Genomic DNA, 27718 nt, shown 5'->3' on the forward strand with positions numbered 1-27718 from the left:
GAACTTAAATATACAAGCTTGATAAAAATGATCATTCTAGAAGAAAATTTCAAATGGCACTTAGAGGCTTTTGCATCTGAACTCTTCATATATAAAAACAAACTTGGATTGACTGATGATGACAAATATGCATCTCATTAAAGGGATAGTTCACCCAAAAATGAAAATTCTGTCAGTATTTACTCACCCTCATGTTGTTCCAACCCCGTAAGACCTTCGTTCATCTTCAGAACACAAATTAAGATATTTTAGAAAAAATCTGAGAGCTGGATCACTCCTGCATACTATTACATAGGCTTATTGAGGAATTGAAACTTGCCGGCCACGAAAAGTTATTGAAGACATCGTTAAAATAAAGCGACGAGAACAGTTTTTGTGCGCAAAACAAACAAAAATAACAACTTTTTTTCAACTATTCACTTCCTTCTCTTTGGGCCTCTAGTCAGTTAACGTAGTGTGATAGCGTAGAGCTACGTCACGCGTAGGCTCACTATTGTCTGACGCTGGTCATGTGTGTGATACGTGTGATGTACAATAACAGAAGCTTACACTAAAACTAGTAACCTGACTCGAGGCAGAGAGAAAAGTAAATGAATAGTTGAAATAAAGTCGTTATTTTTGTTGTTTTTTGCGCACAAAAAGTGTTCTTGTCATTTGATAAAGTTAAGATTGTGCCACTGTAGATGTCTTTAATAACTTTTCGAGGCCAGCAAATTTCAATTCCTCAAGAAGCCTATGGACTAGAATGCAGGAGTGATCCAGCTCTCAGATTTAATCAAAAATATCTTAATTTGTGTTTTGAAGATGAACGAAGGTCTTACGGGGTTGGAACAACATGAGGGTGAGGGATTTTTGGGTGAACTATCCCTTTAAGTTAATCAAGCGACGAGAATACTTTTTGTGCGCAAAAAATAAACAAAAATAACGACTTTGTTCAACTATTCATTTCCTTCTCTGTGGGCCGTGAGATTTCACGTAGTGAAACTACGCAAAGCTTCCGGGTTGTACGTCACTTCGGTCGTTATTTCTGTTTGTATTTTTGTGTACAAAAAGTATTCTCGTCGCTTGATAAACTTAATATTGAGCCACTGTATCACTCGGACTATTTTAACAATGTCTTTTATTACTTTTGGCCAATTTCTATCCCTTTAGAAGCCTATGCAGGAGTGATTCATCAGATTTAATCAAAAATATCATCATTTGTGTTCCGAAGATGAACGAAAGTGTTACGGGGTTGGAACAACATGAGGGTAAGTAATTACTGACATGAGGGTGAGTAATTACTGACAGAATTTTCATTTTTGGGTGAACTAACCCTGTATTAGTTTATGTGGTTGTCAGATCCATATTAGTTTATGGATCGAAATGTTATGCAATTCAAATACATAAATCTTACACAAGGCCAATTGCATTTTCTCAGCAATTCCATTTCATCAGACAGTTTTGCTCACAGAATAAATGAATCAGCTGAATGTGTAGTTAATTTCTGCAATGGCATTAGGCACCAAAAACAATATTTTTGCATGATTCTATATATAAACATCCATGCTGTTAAGAAGTTGCCACTGCAACATAAAAAATATCTTGAATTCTTAACAATTAATAAATAATTATTTGTGGTTTAATTCATTCTTGTAAATAAAGGCATGGACTGCTAGAAATCATTCCAAATGTTCTAGCATGTCCATTTTTGGTAATATGTTCTTCCATCTGGTGATCCTCTAGGCTCTCTTTGGAGAATTTAGGGGAAAATAGTACTTGGTAGAATTAAGGCGGCATGCTGTCCTCTTGTAATTCTTGTCTCTGAAATAGTGCCCATATTTCACTGCTTTCAGATGCTGTTTTTGTGTGCATGCAAGCTGACACAACTGTGCAATTAGGGCATAATTAAGGGGAAGTTCTGTGTTAAATCTAATGATCCGGCCACATAGCAACAGGAAAACACATTTTTGCTAACCGACATAAACGCATGTGGAGGATTTGAAGCGGATTCTGATATCTTTCATGTGCGGGAGTCTGTTGTTCTTGAAAGCAGATGATTTTAGACATAGAGAACATCATGAAATGTGGCATCCTTGTACATCCTAGATGCTCTCTAATGCTTGGATGTTGTGTTACCGTTATTTAGTAGGTCTATAAACAAATCCAGCTGTGCTCACGGTACACTGCAAACCCAATCACACAAGCAGCATTATGAAGCTTATGCTTCTGCTGTAATTTTCATGTGGAAGAAGCAGAGCAGTGTGTCTCCTGAGAAGATATCAGATGTAGTTCTTGTTCCAGGGACAGACACAAAACTGAGAGAGAGGAAGAGAGAGATCTCAGAGGAAGCTTCTAAGAAGTTATTTAGTCTCTGTTTCTGGAAAGCACCATTAAAAATGAAAGCTTTTGTGATATTTTGCATGATTGAAAAATGTAGGTAATAAAATAAAACACTTGAGGTATTGCAGGACCACAGTGTTCTTTACTGATTTGAACAACAACACTGTGTCAAGGTCCATTAACTATTCTCTTATAAAGTAAATGAGATTTATTAAACAAGGCTGGCCAGAAATAGTTTCCTCTTTTTAGACAAAATAGCACAGTAGGGAAAATCTCTATTAAATGTGACTTAAATATGTATTCATATACAGGGATAATAATGAAAATTGTACGGTATACTTTACATAAACGCACACAAACAGTCTACTGTTCAAAAGTTTAAAGTCAGTAAGAGTTTAGTTCAAATGTTCAGTATACTAGGATGAGTCAAATGCAAATGAGAAGGTCAACTGCAGCACAACAATTTCCTAAAATCCATATAGTCATACTGACAGAAAAATATAGTTTCAGATCATAAGCGCGCAGAAAGAACAATGAGAGCTCTTTCATCACATCAGTATGCTTTTGAAATTATTTTCTCTACTGTTGTCGTTCTTGTTCCAGCAGGAGTAAAGTGCGGAAGACTAATGGGTCATGGTGAATAGAGCGGTCCAGTGCTGTTTTTGAACATTACAGTCATCTGAGTAGTGCATTTCCTCTCAAGACCCAAAATGACTTGGAAAGTTCACCTTTTAGAATATTATTCTTGCATCCTGTTTTGGGAGAATATCGCATATAATCAAGCAGATAAGAAAACATTTTCCATTTCATGTTTTTTATAATTCCTCTTTCAGAAACACAAGCCTGCCATATGCGGCAAGATGGGGAAAATATATTTTATTGAAATTGGGGGCAAAGTTTAGGGTGTACAAACTTCTATAATCTGCAGTGACCACATTAAAGATGCAGTGATTACATAAGGCAAAAGACAATACAGTGATGTAATGTGGACCACCCAGCTGTTTTTAGTGACCTCAGTATTTGGGCAATGAACAAACTAATGAACACAAAATGCTAAAATGTTAACAAGTTTTCCTCAAAAGAACACAACAGAGGCTCACAATTCCTTCATTTGTTTGTTCCCTCATTTGTTCACCCTCATGTATAGTTTCAAACTGTATGACTTTCTTCTGTGGAACATAATAGAAGCATATTTTCAATAGTGTTTTTACTTTGTTGTGTTTTGGACCCCAGTTCACTTCGTGTATACAGACAGGAGCCATCTTAGAAAATAGTCTCGATAAGTCGATCCCCGAAAGCCGTTCACTGAACTTCATACAGTTCAGCTCACTCAGCACGTCGTTCGTGATTTGACTTGTCGAGACTTTTTTCCAAAGATGGCGCCGCCTGTATACCTTAAGTGAACTGTCTTTAGGCCTATAAAATATCTTCTTATTAAACGGTCTGTACACTTAAGCTACAAAGTTCTCAATGCTTCGTTTTGCATGCAGGGACCCTCATTATGTTACTGTGGTAGTGTGGGGCTATTTTGAGCCTTGTTAGTGGTATAAACTAGCGATTTCTTTTTACTAGTAAATGCCTTCAGTACTAGCATTAATGCTAAACAGTTTTTAGAGATAAAACATCGATCATGAAAACAAATCTCAGGAAAGGGTTGACTAGTAGGTACCAATGTTTTATTAGACCAAAGGTTCATTTTGCACCAGATTTCTCCTTTAATTGTATAGACAAAAAAGTGTAGAGACATTTTTCACAACATTTTTTGGGTGAACTATCCCATAAGCTCAGCTATGGAGATCATTTATTAAAATAATAATAGGTTGTCATAAAATTGGCAGATATTAGAGATTTCACACATGTTCTGCTATGTGAATGTATCGATTCATCTAATAAATACTCATGTTGTGGCCAAAAACAACACCTTGTTTTGTAGACAGCAAGAGGAACTGATCTCACAACAGTAACTGAGCTCTCACTAATCAAACTCTATGGTTATATACATGCTTAATTACATTGGCTTACTCATATTAGTGCAATAGGTCCGGGGTCATTTCAAACGTTTGGACATATCACAACAGCTTTGCCGGTTAAACAAATCTCCTGGCCCAGAAACGTCTAAACTAAATCATTTTATCTAAACATCTTCACAAAAAGCATGAGAAACCGGCCATCATTAATAACCTTAATCATACTTTACTGACAGACTCATTCTTTCAGCAAGATATAGAACTAGAAGCGGGTTCAAGAAGTTCAAGTTGTCGTTTTACTTTAATCCAAAGGTCGGCAAAATTGCTTTCTTATGCTTACATCTAAACAACACTATCCTTCATCAAGATTCTGTCAAAATACAATCCGTTCCCTTTTTCATCTTTTTTCTTTTTTTTTTTTTTTAGGACCAAGGGAGTTTAAAACAGCTTGTTCCAAAGAACTTCTCAGCTCATTAGGGAACCACATGGAAAAACCCGTCTGTTTCATTCATTCACATAAAGGTATAAGTCATCTACAAAGGTAACGCTCATTTTAAATGCGTTTCATGTCAGTGCAAACAAGTTAATCAAAGACACCGGTCTGACTTCACTATTGGCAGGCAAATAAAGATGAATTAATGCGGCAAAGGTGCCAGTTTCAGTGTTTCGAAAATAGAGGGACCACAAGACAAAGTATTCATTTCAGAGCATATTACAGACGCATCTTTTCAGTTGTCGTACAGAGGCATGGCAAATTGATGATGTATGGTTCAGGGTAGATTAAGAGGACATTAACTTTTCCACATTCTGGCCATAAAATGAGCTCATGGAGGAAGTTCAGCACATTTCAAACACCAGCCACTTTCACATTTCTGCGTACCAAGCCAGTCATCTGTCTGTGAAGTGAAGCTGATTAACTCTGCACTCAAAACACCAAAAATGGTGTTGAGGTCATGAAGGAAGGTGGCAGATTAAATTAGAAATGCTTTACAAGCAGACTCTCAAAATGTTAAGAGTTATTAACTTCACGGGCAAAAATCTCTGTGGGGTGCTGTCGTTTAAAAAAAGAAACTCCAGCCTTATTTATTTTTTCTTACATTTTTTATGTTCCTCTGACATTTTTAAAACCCAGTAGTCAGACACTAGTAATAATAGTCATTTCCAGTATGAAATTTCCAGTGCAAAATCTACACCAACACTTTTGACCTACTCAATAGAAATAAGTTGTAATTTCCACAAATTTGCTGTCTGAATTAATGTAAGATTAATGGCAAGAAAACACTTATTTCTATTCTATTTCTACTTTATGACCTATGAAGACCAGTCAATGAACAATGACTCGAATGAACTTATTCCGTTTAGTGAATAAACCAGTGAAGGCGATTCACATTCAAATGAGCCAATCCATGAAAACGTTTTCATATAGACATAATGGGTGGATGGATGGATAGATTTGAAGGACTTATCTTAGTCGTCTGAGGTATAAAGCGGTTATAAATTATACTTTCTCATTCTTTCTCATTTTTCTAACATTAACTGCAGAAGTGCATCCAAGAATGCCAGTGAGTTTTCTGCCAGTGGCCATAAAAAAGGGCGATATAAATCAGAGGAGGTAATGCAGGCTTTATTCTCAAAGGAGTGAACAGAATGCGGCGTGCTCACCCCAGCTCTTCATGAACTAGACCTGGTGTAAGAGCCCCTGTGGAGTGGACCGGGTGGGATGTCTTTTCCAGATGCATTTTCTGTGTCCCGACTACAGCCTACATGTCCAAAGTGAACCGCAGAAGTTGTTGAGCCAGGAAGCTTCCCCTGCACTCAACCTGAAACATATGCACGTATATGCAGCATGTGGCCCCAATCAATGAAGTGCCCCAAAAAGTACAACTGAAAACATAGCGGCTAAATCACCCGCTAGCTAGCATCCTGCCTGCGGGGCACATGGCGTCAGAGTGCTTGTGCGTCACAAACCAAGATCAGCTGTCAGATTGGTCTAGATCTTAATTCCAGCACTATTGCAACATAAGCCTGGGAACTGGTCAACAGCCCAGGGATGGAAAAAAACATAACAGAAGGCACAAACACAAATGCCAACCATTGAGACAGAATGTTGACTTTGGATGGAGAGCTCTGCATGTGTTCACTTCCTGTCTCAGAGGCTATACCAGCGAATTATATGAGCAGTCTATGCCACGTAAGAGACAAATGATAGACTAAAGACAAGGTTAGGTGATCTCGTTTGATTTATGAAGTAACCTAATGCTGGATTTTCAGAAAGTTCTTGTTTTCAACAAATAGGACATTTAATCCCTATGTGCGCACTGACATTTCATCTGTCTTTCTTTTCAGCCAGCAACTGGAAGAAAAGGGCCTTTCTGTGAAGCACTAAAACCAAGTTGGAATGCTTTGAAGCATTTATGCTTTTCTGCTGTTCCTTTATGCGCACAGGTGTAGATCAACAGAAGTGTCGAGAAAGCCACCGATTAATCTTCATTCTGTGTCCTCCTTTTGACGTAAGAAATGTCACTGGTTTTTACGAGGTCTGAAAAATATGATTAAGGCACAAGTGAGTAATGGAAATAACCTGGATAACATGGTGAAAATGGCTTTAAACAGTAGGTGATAACCTAATGGTAGCCTCATAAAACAATTCAAAACGCATAAAAAACAACTTCCTCTGCATTTAAAGTAGCCTAGCTAAACATGGAAATCACAAGCGTTTAAAGTAACACTTACCACAGCAGGCGGAGGAGTACAGTAGACAGAGGAACATCAAAGGTCTGTGGGCCATGAAACAGGAACGATAAATTATACCCAGGTGTAAAGTTGACAGTGTTCTAGACACACTTTGAAAAACTATAACTCTACAGATGTGGCATTGTAAACATATATTTTTTTCACTCACAGTAGAGGAACGCAAATATACGTGCTAAGGTGAGGGACAGAGTTTGTTATGCTTTCAAAAACATGGTAGGGAGAATAACCAGATCAGGATTTAAACACTTTTTAGACATTTTTGGAGTCACAGCACCCTCTAGTGGCCATTAAAAGGAGCAAGAACATTGTGGGAAAGACCCACAGTTGGTCATCCAATAATCTGAATATGGCCTTCTGAAGGTGTATGAGGATCATATACACTAGACGTCACGTTGGGGTCCTAAGCATGCGTCAAAACCGCCGCCATCTTGGAACAGGGGTCTTGTCATAGGAAGTAGCTAGGTAATGCTGCTAGATTTATGGTGGTTTTGTTTTATTTTATTTTATTTTATATGGTGGTTTTATGGTGGAATGTGTTCCATTGTTTAAAAACAACTACCCTGCAACGTTCTGGGAACGTTGGTTGCAAATGGTTGCAAAATAATAGCCTAAAAATAGCCATAATCGAACGTTCTAGGCCTTCAAGTTATTTTTTGGTTATTTAAAAATTACCTTCCTGCAACATTCTGGGAATGTTATTTTATGAATGAATATCTGGTGATTATTTTCACAAGAATAACATAGTTTTATATTAATTGTCAGTTATTGTCAATAATTGTAGTAGATTAGTTTTAACATATCACAGAAAATGACATTGATCACAGTGCCTGTGTGAAAGCAACAACCTTGACTACTGGCTCTCTGGTCTGGCCTGAGGTCTCACATTTCACTCGATCATCCAGAAATAACCCAAAGGAGCAGAACAGAATATAAAAAGGAAGCTCTCAGTTTGACTTCTGTTCAATACCAAGAATGAAGTGTAGTCATCCAATGATGTAGCAATACTGCAGAATGGCAAGCGTAGGAATACTGCTGCCACGTCAAGCTGTCCAGCCACTCACGAAAACAGGCACTAAAATCATCACAAGAGCATTGTTTGAGAGAGTTTGTGATTGGCTTAATTCTTCTCATTGTAGCCTACTTTTCCCTTATTGTTTTACAGTGTCATATGATAAACTTGTCAACGTGAGCAGTCTGATGATTTCAGATGTAGGCCTTTTAGTTGAATGTGCACAGACCGGTTTATTGAGATATGAATCTCCTGATGTGTAATGCTGCCACGCAAGGTGGAGTCCTGTTTTGAAATGAAGAAATGTTTCAAAGAGTGCACAAAAAAAGAAAAGAAAATTCTATCATCATGTCATTCCAACCTTGCATAACTTCTTCTGGAACAAAGAAGTGGAGTTTTTGACGTGAATGAGGACAGAGGCTGTCGAACTCCACGGAAAAAAGCAATATAAAATGTTTGTAAAGAAGGTTCATACAGCTTCTGTGCTATACATTCTATGTGCTTAAGTGCTAAAAAGAACTAAAATAGCTTTTTGTGATGAAAACACCTAAAATAAGTCATTATTCAATGACAGACATTCATCCTCTGGTCATGTTTGTGATTGAATTGTTCTTTTGTGTGAGATATTCAAGAGACATGAAAAAGTTCAGTTGATGGGCGGGCCACTTTTACTATCATAACGCTTTCATAGTCCGGCTTAATTTACATTCATTGATCAGATGATAGACTGGAAAGGTCACTGAACTTAACAGACACTCCACCTCATAACTGCCCTTCACAGAAACCAGACAAGAATGTTGGCTTTACAGAACCATTGGTAGCCTACAAAAGCCTTTCAATGGGCTATAGAAACACGTGGAGACATACGAAGGTCCAGCAACACCTTTGTTTGAAGTCACTTTTCAAAACTTTGGTCAAGGTTCATCCAATCACCACCTGGCCAAACCTGTTCTAGCAGGTAGGCCTGCCTTACAGAAACTGTAGGCTAAATGATGCCCCTATTAGCATGTCTTTGAGCAGATGCGGACTCAAACCGGACTTTCAATTATCTATAATTAAACAGCTTAACTCTCACTCTTATAAATTCCAAAAACTGTTAGTGTAGCTGGACGTAGGTCATTTCTGTATAAAGCCCCTTCTGACTGGAATAATCTTCCTGTTTCTTTGAGATCTATTACTTCTTTCAATCGTTTTAGGTTATGCCTATTCTCTTATCTTAAAATAACCTGTTTGTTTTTGATTTTTTTTATTTATTTTTCCTTGGTTGAGATTCACTTAAGGACATTTTGCTGTTACGTGGCTCTATGTTGATGATTTATGATGATGAGATTCTGTAATGAAACTACTAACTACTGAAACTATGTTGGTAGAAGCCCACAAGAGTGTGAGAAGCAGGTTGAGGTTTTTTTTTTTTTTTTTTTTTTTTTTTTTTTTTGTAGTCTTGTTTTGTCTTATGTTGTCTGTGTTGTAAATTACTTATGTAATACAAAGGCAAATTCCTCAGGTTTACCTTACTGGGTGCGCCCAGCCTTGATAAATGTGATGAATAATGCGCAAGGTGACACGCGGATGAACAAGACGTCATGAGCCTGACGTAAATCTACTACGGCAAAGGCCATCTTATGAATATTAACTAGGTAACGCTGACGCCCGTTGCAACCGTCTAATGGCGAAGACTTATCTATAAATATTAATTAAGTGATGCTGACGTTGCGTTGTTACCTTCATGGACAGTTACCTTCTACGGGCGAATTTTAGATTCATGAATATTAACAAAAACCCTTCGCCATAGTACGATTAGTAAACGCGGCTACTGATCGTCAGTCACATCAGCTCCGCGACACCGGCAAGATACAAACAGGAAATTATAACTCAAAGACAGCTGTAAGAGTTTATTTCTTTGTATGAAACTAGTGTAGGCCTATTTCTGTTGTTGGACTGGACTAAGTTAACGTTACCTGTTTTAATTATCTCATCTATTTTGCCGCGGGGACAATGCTTCAGTGTTTATCGGGAGGTTCGTGTGTGCGTGTCATAGAAGGTTACAAGTCTACGTGGTATTTTGTGGTGTTGGTGCTGGCATATGTGGTGTATCTGATATTGGGGGCTTTAGTGTTTTCCGCGGTTGAACTGCCGTATGAAGAAAAGCTTCGACAGGAGCTTCGGGCCGTGAAGCAGCAGTTTCTAGATGACAATGAATGTCTGTCCGATGAAAGACTTGAGGAGTTTCTGGCTAAAGCGTTGGAGGCGAGTAATTACGGTGTGTCGGTTCTCAATAATGCCTCCATTAGCTGGAACTGGGATTTCACATCTGCACTCTTCTTTGCCAGCACTGTGCTTTCCACGACAGGTGAGCTAGACATTCTCTTGACAACATAGGATTTGTGTGTTTGTGTATCTTAACACAGTTGATTTACATGAGAGACTTCTGATAATCTGAGTTCATTCTTTACTATTATTCACATTGACAGAAAAGAGGCCAGTGATGTCATTTCATAAGGTCGACCAGTCCTCTCTGATCTGCGATAAAAGCATTATAACTTACGCCTGTGTTGTCTGACAAGAGTGTATGGTCTTGTTAAACAGCCCAACATTTACAATAATATTTTTTATAAATACTAAAATATGCATGCATTGATTGCATGTATCTAGAAAAGAGATATCCCGGTATGGGTTCCCTCCCTCCATAAATAGTCAAAAGTCAACAAAGCTTTATGGGCCTGGCCATGATTGTTAACATTTGCTATATTAATTTGGTAGTTCCCAACGCATAATAAGACAATTATCTCTCACTTTTTTTTTTTTTTTTTTTTGCTTACTAAACTAGTTGGCAAAAGTTTTACACAGAAATAAACACGTTGCAAAAGATAATTAAGTTCAATTAATAACATGAGATAAAAACATAATTGTTGTAGAAAAAAAAAACATGGTTGTTATTTCACTGTTTCTAATGGGCTTTATCATTTCAAATGACCTGAAGTGTCATGCAATTGGCAATTGATTGAGTTACTAAACAGTACCTTAAACATCAGGGCTGCTCAAGATGCTTTATTAAACATTAGTATAAAAGTAGCAATAAATAGAAAAACTAATACTTTATTTGGGACCACTTTTGAACCCTTCTGTTGTAAATGACCATCCTCACAGGTCAATTTGTAGAGATTTTATTGTATTTATTACTAGGATACTCTTACATACAGCAAGTGAAAACTCGTATATTTGCAGTCCCTGTGGAGCCCTAGTGGTTTTGTAATTTAATGTGGATGATCTGTGGGCAATTTGAATTTGAAGGTTGTCTGAAGGATAAGCATGCAGTGTGTGTAGTGTTTCCAAGGATTATGTAAGTTAATCCTGCAGTATTTAAGTACTACAAAAGGAAACAGCCTTGACATTCCTGGTGACTTTTCTTTATGTCATTAAGATGATGTTTAATACACAAATTAATTGGTTCAATTGTGTAAAATGCTAAATTGTCTTAATGTACAACATATCTTTTCAAAGAGCTTCATGTTTTCTTTCCAGGATATGGCCACACCGTTCCTCTGTCGGATGGGGGTAAGGCCTTCTGCATCATTTACTCAGTGGTGGGAATCCCATTTACCCTACTGTTCCTGACTGCGGTGGTCCAGAGGATCATGGAGTTCAGTACCCGCAGGCCTGTGGAGCACCTGCACCGGCGATGGGGCATGTCCAAATCTCTGCTGGCCAGCCTGCACGCTGCCCTACTGGCCATTATTACAGTCTCCTGCTTCTTCCTTATACCTGCCATCATCTTCTCAGTACTGGAAGAGGAGTGGAATTTCCTAGAGTCCTTCTATTTCTGCTTCATCTCTCTTAGTACTATTGGCTTGGGTGATTATGTGCCAGGAGAGGGCTACCACCAGAGGTTCAGAGAACTCTATAAATTGGGCATTACCTGTAAGTGCATAGTCTTTTGAATCCTTATTGATGTACAGAGACATATATTGTGCATTTCATTTGGATTTTACTTTCTTACATTGACACATGCACTACCGTTCAAAAGATTGGGATCAGGAATGTTTTCTTAAAAGTCTCTTATGTTCACCAAGGCTGCATTTATTTGATCAAAAATACAGTAAAACAGTAATATTGGGAAAAATTATTACATTTAAAATGATTCTTTTAATATATTTCAAAATGCAATTTATTCCTGGGATGGCTAAGCTGAATTTTTAGAATCATTACTCCAGTATTTAGTGTCACACGATCCTTCAGAAATCATTGTGAAATGTTTTTTTTTATTATCAATGTTGAAAGCAATAGAATATTTTTGTAGCAATGTAGAAGTATTTACGGTCACTTTAGATCAATTTAATGTTTTCTTGCTGAATAAAAGTATTAATTTCTTTCCATAAACAATATCATACTTACCTGTAACATTTGAATGGAAGTGCATGTGCTAGGGACAATGAAACATTTATCAGAACTTTAACTTTGGACTTTATCTTATTTGCTAAAGAGATATATCAAGGGTCATTATACATCTCTCTTTAACACAATCTGTCTTTCTCCTATACAGTCTATCTGATATTGGGCTTGATCGCGATGTTGGTGGTTCTGGAAACCTTCTGTGAACTTCCGCAGCTGAAGAAGCTCAGGAAGGTCTTCTACCTAAAGAAACAAAAAACAGAGGACCAGCTTAACATCGTGGATCACGATCACCTCTCCTTTGCTTCTGTGTCTGACCCGGCATCCTCATTTAGAGAGGATAAGACTGATCTGTTTCCTGATGACATTGTCTCCACCTCTCCTACTCCTACTTCTAATGGACCAATGGACCAATGAGGCATCCGACACGTCAATGTTTCTGAAGCACCTCCATTAAGAGCATAAATGTATTGTTAGTGTTCTCTGCTGTTAAGTTGGCTAAAACGTACCATAGATATGAATACTTGAAACACCGACTAAAGGTAAGTTACAGTGCTGTGGAAAAGGATTGTAGAATAGTTCATAATATCATAATATCAGATATTCTTCATGCAGCTACTGAACTGAAAAATGTGTGTGACCAAGGTGCGCACGCGCATGTGTGTGTGTGTGACAGATAACTCAGTTCATTACATCTGAAAATAAATAGTTAACTGGTAAGTGGTCATAGACTAGCTGTACGTATTCCGGTTCTTGTTAGGTAACTGAAAAGGGATATAGTCCATATCTTGTATTATAGGTTTACAGATGTAATCATGTTTTCTGGCTATTCTAATTTGAAGAATTGCTTTAGACTGGAATATAGCACACATCTTTTGTACACATTCTTGCCCTGATTGCAGTCTGAACAAGTCAGTGCCACACTCTTAAAAATAAAGGTTTTCTATTGGCATTGATAGTTCCACGAAGAACCTTTAACATTGCACAAAAGTTTATTTGGTGGGAAAAGGTTCTCTAGATTTTTAAAATGCCACTAAGAAAAATGGTTCTTTTATGAAATGACCATTAAAAGGTTCTTTAGGGAACCATAAATGCATTAACATTTTTTTTCATACCATTTTCAGGCGGTTTTCAGGACAGATTTAGCAGAAAATCACGTAGTGTAATACAGTCACAGACTCCGATTTTTTTTTTTTTTTTAACTTATGATTCCATTCAAGCATTCCGTCAAACATGTTATCAAACCATTGTTTTCATTTGGCAGCAATAATGTGCACTAATTTTGTTGTGTTCATAACTTGAAAGTCTGGTAGTGTTTGATCCTCAGTCATTTAGTGTAAAGGTTGTGTAGTGTATTCCTGCCTGAAGCCTATTCAGAGTCTGCAAGTGTATGCCTAGTGTTTTGTTTTTTTCTCAAAAGATTTTTAGACAGGGGCAGGTCCCTGGTGACTTTTTTTTTTTTTTAGACATTCCATAATGCTTAAAGGGAATTTCAAATATATATTTTAGTAGAGGCACAAGACAATCAAAAAGCTGTATAATTAATTTATCTACTGAAGGGATTATTGTGTTTTTTGCCTTAAGTGATGTTGGCTCCTCTGAAGCAGTTCTGTTTGTTGCAGTAGGCATTGTCCACCTCCTAAGGGTGCTGTAGTGCCATTGGTGTTGTATTTTAAGCAAAAAACAGAAGTCACATCAGTGCATCAAAATGCTCTTCTGAGTGACTGGGTATAATGCTGAAACAAATAAATCTAATTTTATTATTAATTGACAGTTTTCAGTTTTTTTTATTTTATTTCACATGCCTTAAAAAGTTGTGCATTTAATGTATGCTTCAAGTCGCACTTTATCAAAACAGAATAAACTGGTAACAGATCATGTGATTGTATTGTGTCCATTCTTCAGCAAATAGCAAGATGCTGTACAGTACATACACAACAGAACTTGCAGGACACATATTAAAAATAATCTCCTGCACCTCTCGGAGTTTACTATAACTATCATTTTGTGTGTTAAAACCTTGCTGAGTGGGGGTGCTTTGTGGACCCGAGCAGCTGTAAGGTCTGTTAACAGTCTATCAGGATGCCTGCCCCATGCTGTTAAAAGAGATATTTACTCTGCTGTTTGAAAGTGAATTTGATGCCATCCTGTAATTGCGGTGCTGAAATTGAGCCGAGGTCATGTTAACAAGGCCCCGCAGCTGCGCTCACCTTGTTAAACTTAACAAGGACATATTTCAATAAGTTGTCTTCTGCTTAAAGCATGTGAAACTAGTGCCCTTCTTGAGTTCCCATAGACATTCACCTGAATGTTGCACTCATTATCATCACAGCATAAGATATTGTTGAGAATGGTGAGTTTGACTATGTATTTTGCTTGTATAGGTGATATAGGAGTTTATATTTCAGGGGGTTCCCCAAAGGTAAATATCATGGGACTTCTTATCATGGGAAAACTGTGTGTGTGTGTGTATATATATATATTTATATATATATATATACTGTAAAAAATCCAACTTAAATTTTGTTTAACAAATTCTGTTTTTAAAGTTTATTCAACTATTTAACATGAAAAAGTTTGTACAACTAATCACCCTAAGTTACTCAAAAATGTCCTGCAGCTGGTTGCCTTAAACAAGCTTTCTTTTTATAACTTTTTTTTTTATAGTGTATGTATATATGGTATTCAGAATGATTTCTTGTTAGTATCTGTTGTTTTGTTTTTGTTTATTCACTATTACCATTCAAATGACAATATTATTTTTCCCCCATACCTCAGAGCTCAGTAATGCTTCATTTACTATACTGACTTAAAGGCGCTATACGCAACTTTTCTTCTAAAATGAATCCTTTTTTATTGCCTGTGTGTGAAGGGGTTGTAATCACACATTACAATGATCCACTTGTCGGGTTTTGCTATTACCTCTGAAGGCTGGCCAATTTCTATGTTAAACCTGGCCAATTTCTGAAGGCTGGCCAATTTCTATGTCTTTGAGTCGTATTTTCCTGCGAAATCCATCGGATCAGATAGAAGAATAGTTAGTGAAATGCCTTATGTTAGATAACACCACAAATGTTCTCATGGTACGAGCATAACGTTTTCATGGTACGAGCATGGAGCATTAGTTCAACGTCAAGCTGATAGTAGTGTATTATTGTACCATTGCAGTGGGAGTTTACATGAGTTTCCAACATGTTGTGTGATGCTTTCTCCGGTGTTTTAAAAGTCTCAGTGTGGCCGTGTACCATGAGTGCTCGCTCTTGTGTTCAAAAAAAAAATTGGTTGCAATCTGAAACATCACCGATAGAGGCCGCTAAAAAATACATATAGCACCTTTAATATGTATTATTTCTTCTAAAATTCTTAAGGAGAAAAAATAGGCACAATAGTCATTTGTTGACAAACAGTAAAAGTATCTCAATATTAATGTGAATAATTTATTATGGAAAATAATTAAATAAAATGTACATTTAACTTATGGAATTGCTGAATATAACCCCATGAATTACAATAAATATTAAATTAAAAATAATAACACTAGTAACAACATGCAACTCTCCGGGCCTTCTGCACCAAATCATGGGGGAACCATCTTACCCCAAGAGTTTAATTTTATCTTCACTTCGGAAAAAAAAACATCTCGCCTCAGGTGGCATCCCTTCTGTTCTCCTTGAAGAGGACAACCTATTGGATACTGCAGTTGTTATTTATTTATAAATGTCTCCTTTCAACTTTGCCTTTGGTTTGTCCTTGATAAATGTGAATGATCTCCACCAGCGCTTTGATAGTTCTCTCCCATGGCTTGTGTTTACTCAAGCCATTCTACTTCATTAGATGTGGTCTCGCTACAGTGTGTGCCAAGTTTAATCTGTAGTTAAGCATATGCAGTGGCTTCTCTCCACGGCGTTCTCCAACGGAAGGTGTCTGGAGGGTATCGATGGCGCTGTCAGAAGTTTTTGCTTAGCTAAGCACAGGTCTGACTGAGGAGGTGGAGACGGATCTTCCGATCGATAGGTGCCAACAATTAACTCCCCTTCACACACACACACACAAACACACCGTGGCTCACACCCCCACTGCTAGCCATCTTTCAAAACCTGGCTGTGGACTGTGAAGCTGCCACACTGCAGGGAAAAGATCCCCACACATGATGTGCCAGCACAATGCAGAAAGTGGAGCAGACTTCAGCAACCTGTGTGCAATTATGTTCTCAAAAAGGCAGGTAAAACTTTTACATTTGATTAAGTGCTGGAAAGCTAATCTGAGTTTTAATGACCAAATGGCATTATGATGATTTTAAGGTGTTTTTTAAGACTGCTTTGATAACCAGCATAGATCTTGTAATCCTCAAACTACTGTCTTAAAGTCTTGCTTTTCTTTCCTCTGCTATTTAATTTAGAAATCTGGCTTTAACATTTTAAAACAAATTCACAGGTTTTTGTTGCAATTTTGTTCATGTGAAATATAAAATTGGTTATTTGTCTTTGTTAAACTTGCAGAAATAACTGGTAACACTTTACAATAAGTTGTCAATGGTTAACATTAATTATATTTTTTAACATGAGCAGTGAACAATACTTCTACAGCATTTATTAATCTTAGTCAATGATATTATGGTTTCAACATTTACTAATGTGTTTTTAAAATCAAAAGTTGTTATGGCACTCTGAACTATAAACAATTAGATTTGAACTGTTTACAAAGATGAATTATTTAAAAATGATATACTCATAGTTATTTTAAGCATTATGGTTAGTTAGATAATGTATTAACTTTAGCAGATGAGACTTTATTGTAAAGTGCTACAACAACAGCAATAATTAGCCTATGCCATAAATTAGTGAAAAAGTAAATGTGGAACTTTGATAATGAACTAACATATAATGTATATGTGAAAACTAACATGTTTCCTACGGTCTGCATCAGGTTATAATTGCTCATTTATTTTATTTTTTTATAGATGTGAAAGATTGAACTTTGCATCAAACTTTACCATGCAACTCCATTCCACAATGACTGAGTTCTTAAATTGTGTGGCTTGATAATGAGATATTGCTGTTATATGCACATTTCTTTAAGTTTAAGATTTTTATTTGGAGGACAATAAAATGCAGGTCAAAAAAATCTCATAGATTTACTCTGAATGTGTTTGTAACGCACAAAACAAAATAACCATCCCAAAGCGCCATATAGGACGCTTTTGCAAAAGCGTAAATATCCAACGCACATGGCACCCTTTAACGTCTAATGAGACGCTTCGGTTAATGGTTAAGTTTAGGTATGGTGTAGGGTAAGGGTTAGACCACTAGGGGGCGCCTTCTGCCCAAATATATCTACGTCTCATTTCACGTTAAAGGGTGCCATGTGCGTTGGATATTTACGCTTTTGCAAAAGCGTCTTATATGGCGCTTTGGGATGAGAACGGGCTGAAATAACCAGTCAGAATGCATTACACCCTGGTGTTATTGAGTTTTGCATGGTCAGGACACTTACATATCTTCTGGAATGTAAAATGCATATTTGAGCATGTATGTTATGTGCGTGGGATCAGTCTAAAACTTTATCTGGGGGAAAAAAAACCGACAACAAAAAAAACAGGCTTTGTCTGCAATGTTGTCTTCATGGGTAGCTTACCAACCTCCAAGATCCTCTTCCTTCCTCATCTCGGCCAGTTTCCTTCTTTCCCCCTGCCATGCACAGCTTCTCTGCTGTGCCAGGCAGATGGGCTGCGCTGGGCTGCTGTGTTTGCTGCAATGTAGCTGTTCACCTATTAGAAAATACACTGCTTCAGCTAAATTTAACGTGCATCACATGTGCAACACAACAAGGATGTGGAAATTATTGTGTACAAAGCAGCGGTGGACAGTAACAAAGTACATTTACATTTACTTTGAGTATACACTTTACTTTGAGTACGTACACTACAGTATCTGTTCTTTATTTGTATATTTTTTCCTGGAAATCATTTATTTTTTGAAAGACAAATATTGTCCTTTTTACTCCACTACTTCTTTTGTTGGGGTGGTAAGAGTGTTAAATAATAATAAAAAAAGATGATTATGGCTGTTGTTCAGTCGTTTAATTTCTAGGTTTTAAAATATTCTAACATTCAGGTTGCTTCAGAGGCATACGGTATACTGTATTACAACAATGCCACAATAATAAAACAATGCAAACATTTACTTTTTACTTTTGATATAAGTACTTTTAAAAGCAAGTACTTCTGTACTTTCACTCAAGTAAGGAAGTACTTTGTCCACCTCTGGTCTCAGACCTATAGAGACAGACAGACAGCAGTTATAAGGGTTTTGCAAATAATGCAGCCTATATAGGCTATTTGTGTGTAAATAATACTATGCATACTTCTAAGTTCTATGAAAGTAGCCTTTATTTTTATTATGAAATATTACATTTTATTATAAAATAAATTTCCACCACCGAATGCTTGTGATTTAAATAAAATAAAATAAAATAAAAATGACACAATTTTCCTATGATTTGTGCACATACACTATTAGACATTGTTTGTGACCAAATTAAATAAATTATAGTAGCCTACAATTACATTTTATAGTCTGAAAAGTGTGTTTTAAGATGTTGTATTGGTGGTTCGCATGGGTAAAATCGTCCATAGAAGATGAAGCATCCATTGCTTGGATTGGAAGCTCATCATTTACTGGGTATCAGAATTTGTGTCCGCGCAGGCGCACTGCGTTCACAGGTGGTCGTGTCTTCACACGGCAGAGAAGCTCCAGCCCAACGCATTTCATTTTGAACAGTCACGATTACTAAAGGCTTGATTCATTAAATACTTCTTAAAATGGGATAACCAGAGTGCCGAAAGAAACAGAACTTCTCAGTGTCAGAGTGAGTTGAACATTTCTTGGCTAATAAATATGAGAGGCTTCAAAATGAACGCGTGCGCACGAACTGCTTATTGAATTTAAATGCATAACGTTAGTCCTTTAAATGCATTCGTCTAGCTTGCAGCGATAACTATAGGCTACCATAAACAAGTTTACACTATTGTCTGTTTAAGACAGTGGTTCAGCGCAACTGCAAGTTCTGACTCTGGCAGTTTTGTAGTTTCATCGATTGACAGCATTTTGTCGTATTGCGTTTGTGTCGTGCCTCTAATTCGCAGTGTTGGCGTTGTGTACATGCAGGTTGTTTCTTCTAAGCTCTATATTTCCGCTGAGATCCACCGTGTTCTTCTGATGTCTCTTCTTTAACTTCAGGGGAATGATAAAGCCTTCAGACATGAGTCCGCGCCGATTGTCAGATATCAGTCCTGAGATCAGACAGCTGAAATCACTCGTCATTGATGAAGAACTAAATGAAGAATTGAAGTCATCGAGATCGGTCGAGTACATCAACAACGCATCCATTGAAGAGCGGATTCTGAGGATCACTGGTTACTATGGCTATGTGCCCTGGAACGCATCTCTCAGAGGTAGTAGCCTACACTTGATGTATAGCCTACTTGTGTTTATGGTAAAGGTAAACAATGAAATAAATATTATATACGTTAGATTCTCCATGAACTCAAAATAGACTATTCTTTTTTACAGAATATTCCAATATTTTGATTTGTTTGTGCACTTCATTATTATGTAATTCACTGACATAACTTCAAGTCCTGCCCAAAAATCAAGTCCTTCCCTACATTTTACTTGTTGGATAGGCTGTTTCACTCGGCATATACAATAGGGAGTTTTGTAGAACTCTGAGTGTACTATATAATTCATAAACTAAAAAATCATATTACACGTGATGTATTTCATTGTATTGCATTATTTGATTTTTACATGCATTATAGTAGCTTAAAAGTAGTGTGTAGTAATACTTAAAAGTTTAAAGGTGGCTTATTAAAGGTTCAAGCGAGGACTGTTTCTTTTTGCTTTTCAGCTGTTTGTTCAGTCTAATAGTTTGATAGATGATTTTTTTTTCACGAGAGGTGAGCTGTAAACAAACACATCAATCAGAGTCCAACTTCACACCCCTGCATCTTTCTGAGCTCCTCTGCAACCCCACGCACAAGCAACAAAATCTATGACCCATTTGAAAAACAGCTGAATCATCTGTAGACAACTTTTTTCTATTACTTTCTAAATGTCAATATTATATATATATATAGCTGGAGTTATGATGTAGATATACACTGTAGCTGGAGTTATGATGTGCAGAGCTCTGGCACTGATTCTAGATGGGAACCCAGAGTCAGAGCCCAGATTTGCTGAGTCATCAGGGCCAGTCGAGGTCTCTCTCAATTCTCATTTAAATTCCTCCACTGACATAGCAATTTTATTTAGATTTGGGGAAAAAAAAAAAAAAAAACTTTGTGTGTTTTTGTCTTTTTTATATATATTTACTGTATGTCTATATAGTTTTTTATGAATTTTTAGTTATTTAAGTTAAACTAAATGAAATTAAAAATGTTGCCATGGCAAATTAACTGAAATTATGTCTTTAGTAGTTTTAGTTACAACCTATACACTGTCATGTCTTTGTTGTGCAGTTACTTAACTCAAGCCTCTCCTGCATGTACATATTGAAACTTACCACAGTAGCTCCTTAATGTACCCTTAAGCAGTTGAGACATCTAAACCCCCCTGAGAGCATAAACTGAGACTATCTTTAAAAAACTATAGCCGGCAGTTCAGCATATTTTGATGTTCAGATAGTCGATATACTGAGTTTTTAAATTATTGGATTTAGAAGCTTAATCTTTAACCACTTTAATATCACTTCGTAATACCTGGGTCAATATGCGCACTTGCGCAGAACCAAGCTGGCACTCGTATCACATTATCAATCCCAGACTTTGGTCCGTGGGGTGGCTATGGTGTGGGTCACATTCGTTGTGTTGACTGACTGCTACTTGGGGACAGTCTGTCTGCCTCCTCATCCTCTTGCACTGACAGTTCTGTCCTTTAGACCTGGCTGGTTCTGGACAGTACATACTAAATGTCTTCTGACATGCCATGAGGACACAAGTATGGTACAAAGGAGAAATAATATGCCTTGTAAAATAATTCATGGTTTTCTGCATAGCAGGAAAAACAATGTTACATCTTCAGTGCAATGGACAGCAATATTTGACGATCTTGTGTATGGCTTCTTGCCATCTGTTCTTGTATCTTTTTTAATCTGTTTTAATCAGGTCTTTATAAAAAAAAAGCTCAAGGACAGGTCAATAATAATTTATGTGTTAAATTACATTATGACACAAAAATAGAGGACTGTTTCAATCCCAGAGTAAAAAGAAATTTACTTTATTTCTTACAATTACAATTTTTATCTCACAAATTTTATCAAATCTCACATCTCACAGTGACTTTACAACTGCAATTCTATATCTCACAATTATTAACCTTATACTGTACCATTTAAAAGTTTGTGCTAAGTATGATGTGTTTTTTAATATATATATATATATATCAGAATCTGCATATATATATGTATATATATATACACACTATATTCCACAAAGATGCATTCAATTGATCAAAATTGACAGCAAATGCATTACATTGCTTTTCTTTTGAACTTTTTATTGATCAAAGAATCCTTAAGCAGCTCAACTGTTTTCAACATTGATAATAAGAAATGTTTCTTGAGCAGCAGATCAACATAGAATGATTTCTAAAGGACTGAAGACTGGAGTAATGATGCTGAAAATTCAGCTTTGCCATCACAGAAATAAAATACATTTTAAAATGGATTAAAACAGGAAACAGTTGTTTTTAAATTGTAAAAATATTGCACAGTATTACTTATTACAGTAAACAGTATTAGAGGCTTCCATTCTTACCGACGTCAAACTTTGCTTGATTCCTGTTGTCAAATTCCAGGTTTATGTTGAATTATTACTTAATTCTAGTTGTCTTACTACAGTTCAGAAATTAAATTATTATATATCATTTATTTGCTGCGTTTAAGCTTTGTAAGCATCAGCTTTGTCATGCAAATTTCTCCTATAGTACTTCATGAAAGTTTACTGCTGAAAGATCAGAGTTGGCAGTACAGTTAAATGCCTGTGGCTATTCTTATGACTTTGTATTATGCAATTATGCTGTCTGTGTCTGCAGAGGAGGACCAGTCTGGCGGCGAGAAGGCGGAAGTGAAGATAGATGGCCATTCGGCTACAGAAACAGTCAAATCAGGTTGTGTGAACAGGCTGCAGAGGCTCCGCTGCTGTTTGTGTACGACTGCAGTCCTCCTGCGCAAAGCACTGTGGGGTGTCGCAATGGTCATCTGCATCTGCGCGTCTTGGACAGGCTGCACTCAGTTGGCCAAAGTAACCATCAGACGCTTGAATGTCCCGTTCACCCTCACTTGGTTCTCTACCTCTTGGAACTGTGCCATCTTCCCTCTTTACTACCTGGGTCACCTGTGCTGTAGCAAGGACAGACAGAGCCCCAAACAGCGCTTCAGGTGAGACGGGTTGTGTTTCATATGTGAGTAGATCTTTGTGATTCTGTGGCCTACGAAACTTCACTGAGTTTCAAAATGAGAACTCTTTGCAAAAGTGCTGCGCTGTGTAATATTTTGGATTTATGCAGACACTTCAATTTGGCTTGCAGAACCAGAGTGACTGTTGACTTTGCAGTTCTGTTGGGCTAGGCTGCTCAGATAGATTTGACCTTAACCTCATTTTCTTAACAATGTCCCATGGCATTTTTGTCCTTTTTTTATGAGTTCAGCACAGTAGATTTTTCTAAAGGTTTAAGTCTTTTGTACTAAGCAGCACTTTTGGAAGTAGGTGTAATTTAAAGGCACAATATGTAAGATTTTTTTCACTACAAGAGGGCGCAGTTTCCAACAATAACAAAGGCGTAGGTTGATGACGCAGTGATGAGCTGAATGATGGGACTTGCTGGCAAGCTGATGGATCTAGTAATGTTAATGTATGAGTGCAAACATTCATGTTTTTTAACATTACAGTGGTATGAAGCAGGTCGCGATTGCTAAAGAGACACGCTAAAGATATCACACGCAAGTCCCGCGGATATAAAGGAATAGTGACATTTAATTCCACTGAACCACCCGCAAGTGCACAGGCCAATTTATTAGACGAATTAAACTTGTGAGGTAACGCAGCGCTCCCTCACTTGGTCTAAAGTTACACTATCACACTAAACAGCATTTAAATGTGTGTTGAAAGTTATAATGTTATTCTACGTGTTAGTTCGTTTGCTATACGAAACTAGCAGTAAGCTAGATCAACATTAGAATAACATACTGACCATATTGTAACCTTTCATCATGTTGAGCTAACATTATATAACATTGAGTTGTTTTATGTACATTTGCTCACCTGTCTAATAAAGCTGCCAAGTGACTCGTGAAGCTCTGTCAAGTCCAAGTTAGTCGTGCATGTGGAGCTCTCGGCATCTCAAAAACGGCACGCTGATATTGATCTTCATTTTAGTTGTCCTTGTTTGTCCCAAAGTCTGTTTGTCATAGTCGATGTTTCAAAGAAACAAGAACCGCGTGCCGCTAAACGTTACGAACTATGCAGTTGTCCACGTCTGTTGCCATGGTTACGTCACGACTATGGCAGTATGAACGGAAACCGAGGATAGCGCGGATATTGCGTCATTGACAGACGAGATTTTTTTCCCGGGATGGCCACTAATGCCTAGTTCACACTACATGATTTTAAAATGTCGGGCTGAACTGTGCAGTTCACATTACATGACTTGCTCTCAGTGAAATCATGAGTGTTCAAGTTGTTTAGCTGTTCACACCACACAACACAACGTGATTGATCCACAACAGGAGGTAACTCACTACACGAGTTAACAACGCACTACATAGAGATACAACCACGATCGGATGATAAGAGCATATCATTTGTGACTCAATGAGAGCTGTTTCAGTACTATAGTACGGTCTAAATCCTGAAAATAATCAAACAAATAACGAGTTGACAACAACACAATTCTATCTGGTCTAGAAACCATGTTTTGTAACGAAAAACCACGCAATAAAACGAACCAGAAATGACGCGAAACTGCAGAGAAGAACACAACACGCGAATATGGACGTCAGACAGAAACTAGTGCTGCACACTGTTTGCTCGACGATCTGCTCTGAGAAAAAAAAAGCAAAAAAGCAAAAGTAAGATTTACCTGGTGTCCTCAACCCATGCGTTGCTATGATTGGCTGTACTCATGACATCACTGAGATTGAGTCGCGCGACTGCTCGAGATATCTAGCATGCTAGATATTTTTCTGAGCTCGGTGACCTGTCTGCGAGGTGTCTGCGAGCTGTCTTTAATGCGTTGTTGGCTCTTTCACACTAACGGATTGGCGAGCGTTAATCGTCCGCTAATCGCCCGCGATTTGCACGCGATAACACCCTGACTTGTCGGCGACTCAACGATTTGCAAATCGGGCTTAAATCGGGCTTAAAATCACGTAGTGTGAACTAGGCTTTAGTTAAAATTGTAATTTCTCTGAAATAATTGAAGTGATTTTTGGATATTTTATTACAAAATTCTTACATATTGTACTTTTAACACAAACAGGGTTTCCCTCGTTTGAATCTAAATTGGATATGTTTTTACCACTAGTCCTTCTTTAAGTCATCATGAAATCAGAATCTATTTATTAAAACTTTTTGAATGTGCACATCTTATTGTGTAGTTCAGTGCGAGAAAAAATTTTAGTCTTTGTAATCTTAAAAATGTAATTACTTTCTCCATCTCTGAAATTACTTTCCTTGCCTTTATTTTGATTAATATTACACATTATCCAAAGGCTTTTTTTTGATTTTCTTTGCTATTGTAAGTAAGTCGCCACCCCCCCCCCCTCTTTTATGTTTTTGAAAGAAGTTATACTTACCAGTGTTGAATTAATTTATGAAAAATACAGTAAAAACAGTAATATAGTATTACATTATTACAATTTAGCTGTGATAAAAGCTGTGATTAGAATTTTACAATCAAGAACAGTCAGGTGTGCCCAAACAGTTGGCAATCTATGCTACAAAAATGCTATATTGTAAATGGTAAAATGATACATGATGGTATGATAGATTATTTACATGTGTGTGGATTCACAATAGAGAGTGTTGTCAGTTCTTGGGAGATGACGGGCTGTCACTGAGGATGCTGCTCTCTCGCGTGGCTCCTTTTGGAGTGCTGTGGACTCTCACCAGCTACCTGTACCTGCAAGGCCTTCGCAGAATCCCCGCCACTGATGCCTGTGCGCTCTTCTGCTGTAGCCGTGCCTTTGTCTTCCTAATATCCTGGATTGTCTTGCGGGATCGCTTCATGGGGGTGCGGGTGAGTCTATTATCTATCGATTGTTGTGTAAAATGCATTAATAGTGGGTATACTGTTACTGTGTGTAATTGAGTCTACTGTGGATTTTCCTTTTTATTATGATGTACTTTGTTAAAACAGTGTTCTGTCTGATCACAGATTGTAGCGGCCATTTTAGCCATTGGGGGTATTGTTATGATGACATATGCCGATGGTTTCCACAGCCATTCTGTGATTGGCATCTCCCTTGTGGTTGCGTCTGCATCGACAGCAGCTATATACAAAGTAAGAGAGGATTATAGACTTTAGCACAACAAACACATCTTAGACTGTCATACACCATTGAGCTGTATTTCAAATGAACATTTCATTATTTCACATGTTTCCTCAGGTTCTGTTCAAGCTTGTTCTGGGTAATGCAAAGTTGGGTGAAGCAGCGGTGTATCTTACAGTCCTCGGCGGAGCTAATTTGGTCTTCATTAGCGCCGTACCTCTGATCCTGCTTCTCACGGGGGCCGAGGACTTTGTTTCACCTAGAGATTTGCCATGGCCAAGCATCTGTGGCATGTCCGCTCTTCTGCTGGGTAAGATGATGGACACAAATACACAAACTTCTCTTATGCACTTGAATAGCCATCTTCCCTTAATCATTAGCAATGTTGATTTTTCTTTGGTTGCCTTCTCAGTGTTCAACTTCCTCTTGAATTTTGGTGTTCTGGTAACACTTCCTACTTTGATTTCTCTGGGAGTTGTCCTCAGTGTGCCTGTCAACGCTGGTGAGTCACTTGTTTTTTTTATTAAAATGAGTTATACTGTTATGTTCTTACAAATGCGTTTTATTATTTCTTCTGTAATAGACTAAAGAAGATGCTAAGACAGTATGTTAACTCTGCTCTTTTCTATATATTAAATGTTGACAAAAAAACACCATAATTATGAAAAATATAACAGCATGAAATTTACTAAATATTTATTTATTTAACAATTTAAAAAGTAATTTTTGCCATTTGAATATGTTTATTAATAAAAAAAAAAAAAAAAAAAAAACGTAGTCTCTTGTCAGACCTGTATGGGTTTTTTTAGTGGAATGTCGCTGCTGTTTTCCATTTAAGGAATGATAATATAGCTGATTACTAAAAAAACAAACAATTTTTAAGTATAATTTTTAATAATAAAATCCTTTTGGGTTTCACTTGGAAAGCAAGCTTGGCAAACAAATTAGTTTAGTTTACTCATTCAACCTCATAATATACACTAAGAGTTTGATGTCAGTACATTTCTTTTGTATTTTATGCTCTACAAGGCTGCATTTATTTGATCAAAAATACAGTGAAACAGAAACATTGTGAAAAATTCTTATTAATTTAAAATAAATGTCTCTATTTTGATTTATTTTGAAATTTCAGCATCATTACTCCAGTGTCTGGTGTCACATGATCCTTCAGAAATATGCTAATTTGCTTCTTAAGAAACATTTCTTATTATCACCAGTGTTGAAAACAGTTAATGCTTTTGAAACCATGATAAGAGTTTTTTCATGATTCTTTGATTTAATAGAAAATTCAAAATAACAGCATTTATCTGAAACTGAAATCTTTTGTAGCATTATAAATATTGTTACTGTCACTTTTGATCAATTGAATGCATCATTTCCCAAAAAGAAATCTTACTGACCCCAAAAGTTTCAAATTTACTAGATATTTCATATAGTTTTCCAAATATCCCTGATTACATTAGCATCTTTATTTTTAAGATCAAATTATTCAAACTTTTTGACGTAACAACCGAGTGACCACCATGAATCATCTGCACTCCAGTCATAGATCGCTACATGTGTGAGATCCAGCTCAACAGTGTACGTGTCATTGCCGTGTCCATCATTTGTTTGGGCTTCCTTTTGCTCTTGCTGCCCGAGGATTGGGACCAGTGCCTGCCACACTTACGATCAATGCTGCACAAGCGAGAAGAGCCACAAGAGTGCGCCAGAGACAAACATTCAGAGA

At 37.1% G+C, this 27718-nt stretch overlaps 2 protein-coding genes across 3 annotated transcripts in view; both read left to right on the forward strand.

Annotated features, from left to right (window-relative positions):
• Nucleotides 1–9786: 9786 nt before the first annotated feature.
• kcnk1a (potassium channel, subfamily K, member 1a) lies at nucleotides 9787–14319 on the forward strand. The gene is made up of 3 exons (XM_039665028.2): nucleotides 9787–10402; nucleotides 11575–11970; nucleotides 12593–14319. The coding sequence occupies exons 1-3, from the start codon at nucleotides 10048–10050 to the stop codon at nucleotides 12856–12858; spliced, it is 1017 nt and encodes a 338-aa protein (XP_039520962.1). The 5' UTR covers nucleotides 9787–10047; the 3' UTR covers nucleotides 12859–14319.
• A 4806-nt stretch (nucleotides 14320–19125) lies between these two features.
• The window catches only part of slc35f3a (solute carrier family 35 member F3a), a 9220-nt gene continuing 627 nt past the window's right edge, over nucleotides 19126–27718 (forward strand). The window contains exons 1-8 of one of the 2 annotated variants that reach the window (XM_039665031.2): nucleotides 19126–19308; nucleotides 19680–19894; nucleotides 22533–22878; nucleotides 25517–25730; nucleotides 25875–26000; nucleotides 26107–26299; nucleotides 26402–26491; nucleotides 27533–27718. The exon at nucleotides 27533–27718 is cut by the window's right edge and continues 627 nt beyond it. In XM_039665031.2, coding sequence (XP_039520965.1) covers nucleotides 19684–19894; nucleotides 22533–22878; nucleotides 25517–25730; nucleotides 25875–26000; nucleotides 26107–26299; nucleotides 26402–26491; nucleotides 27533–27718 — 1366 coding nt within the window. In that variant the 5' untranslated portion in view covers nucleotides 19126–19308; nucleotides 19680–19683. Of the gene's footprint in view, nucleotides 19309–19679; nucleotides 19895–22532; nucleotides 22879–25516; nucleotides 25737–25874; nucleotides 26001–26106; nucleotides 26300–26401; nucleotides 26492–27532 lie in introns of both variants that reach the window. The other variant, XM_039665030.2, reaches the window with a different exon arrangement.

This window comes from Pimephales promelas, chromosome 17, assembly GCF_988280905.1.
Source record: "Pimephales promelas chromosome 17, fPimPro1.hap1.1, whole genome shotgun sequence".
NCBI lineage: Eukaryota > Metazoa > Chordata > Actinopteri > Cypriniformes > Leuciscidae > Pimephales > Pimephales promelas.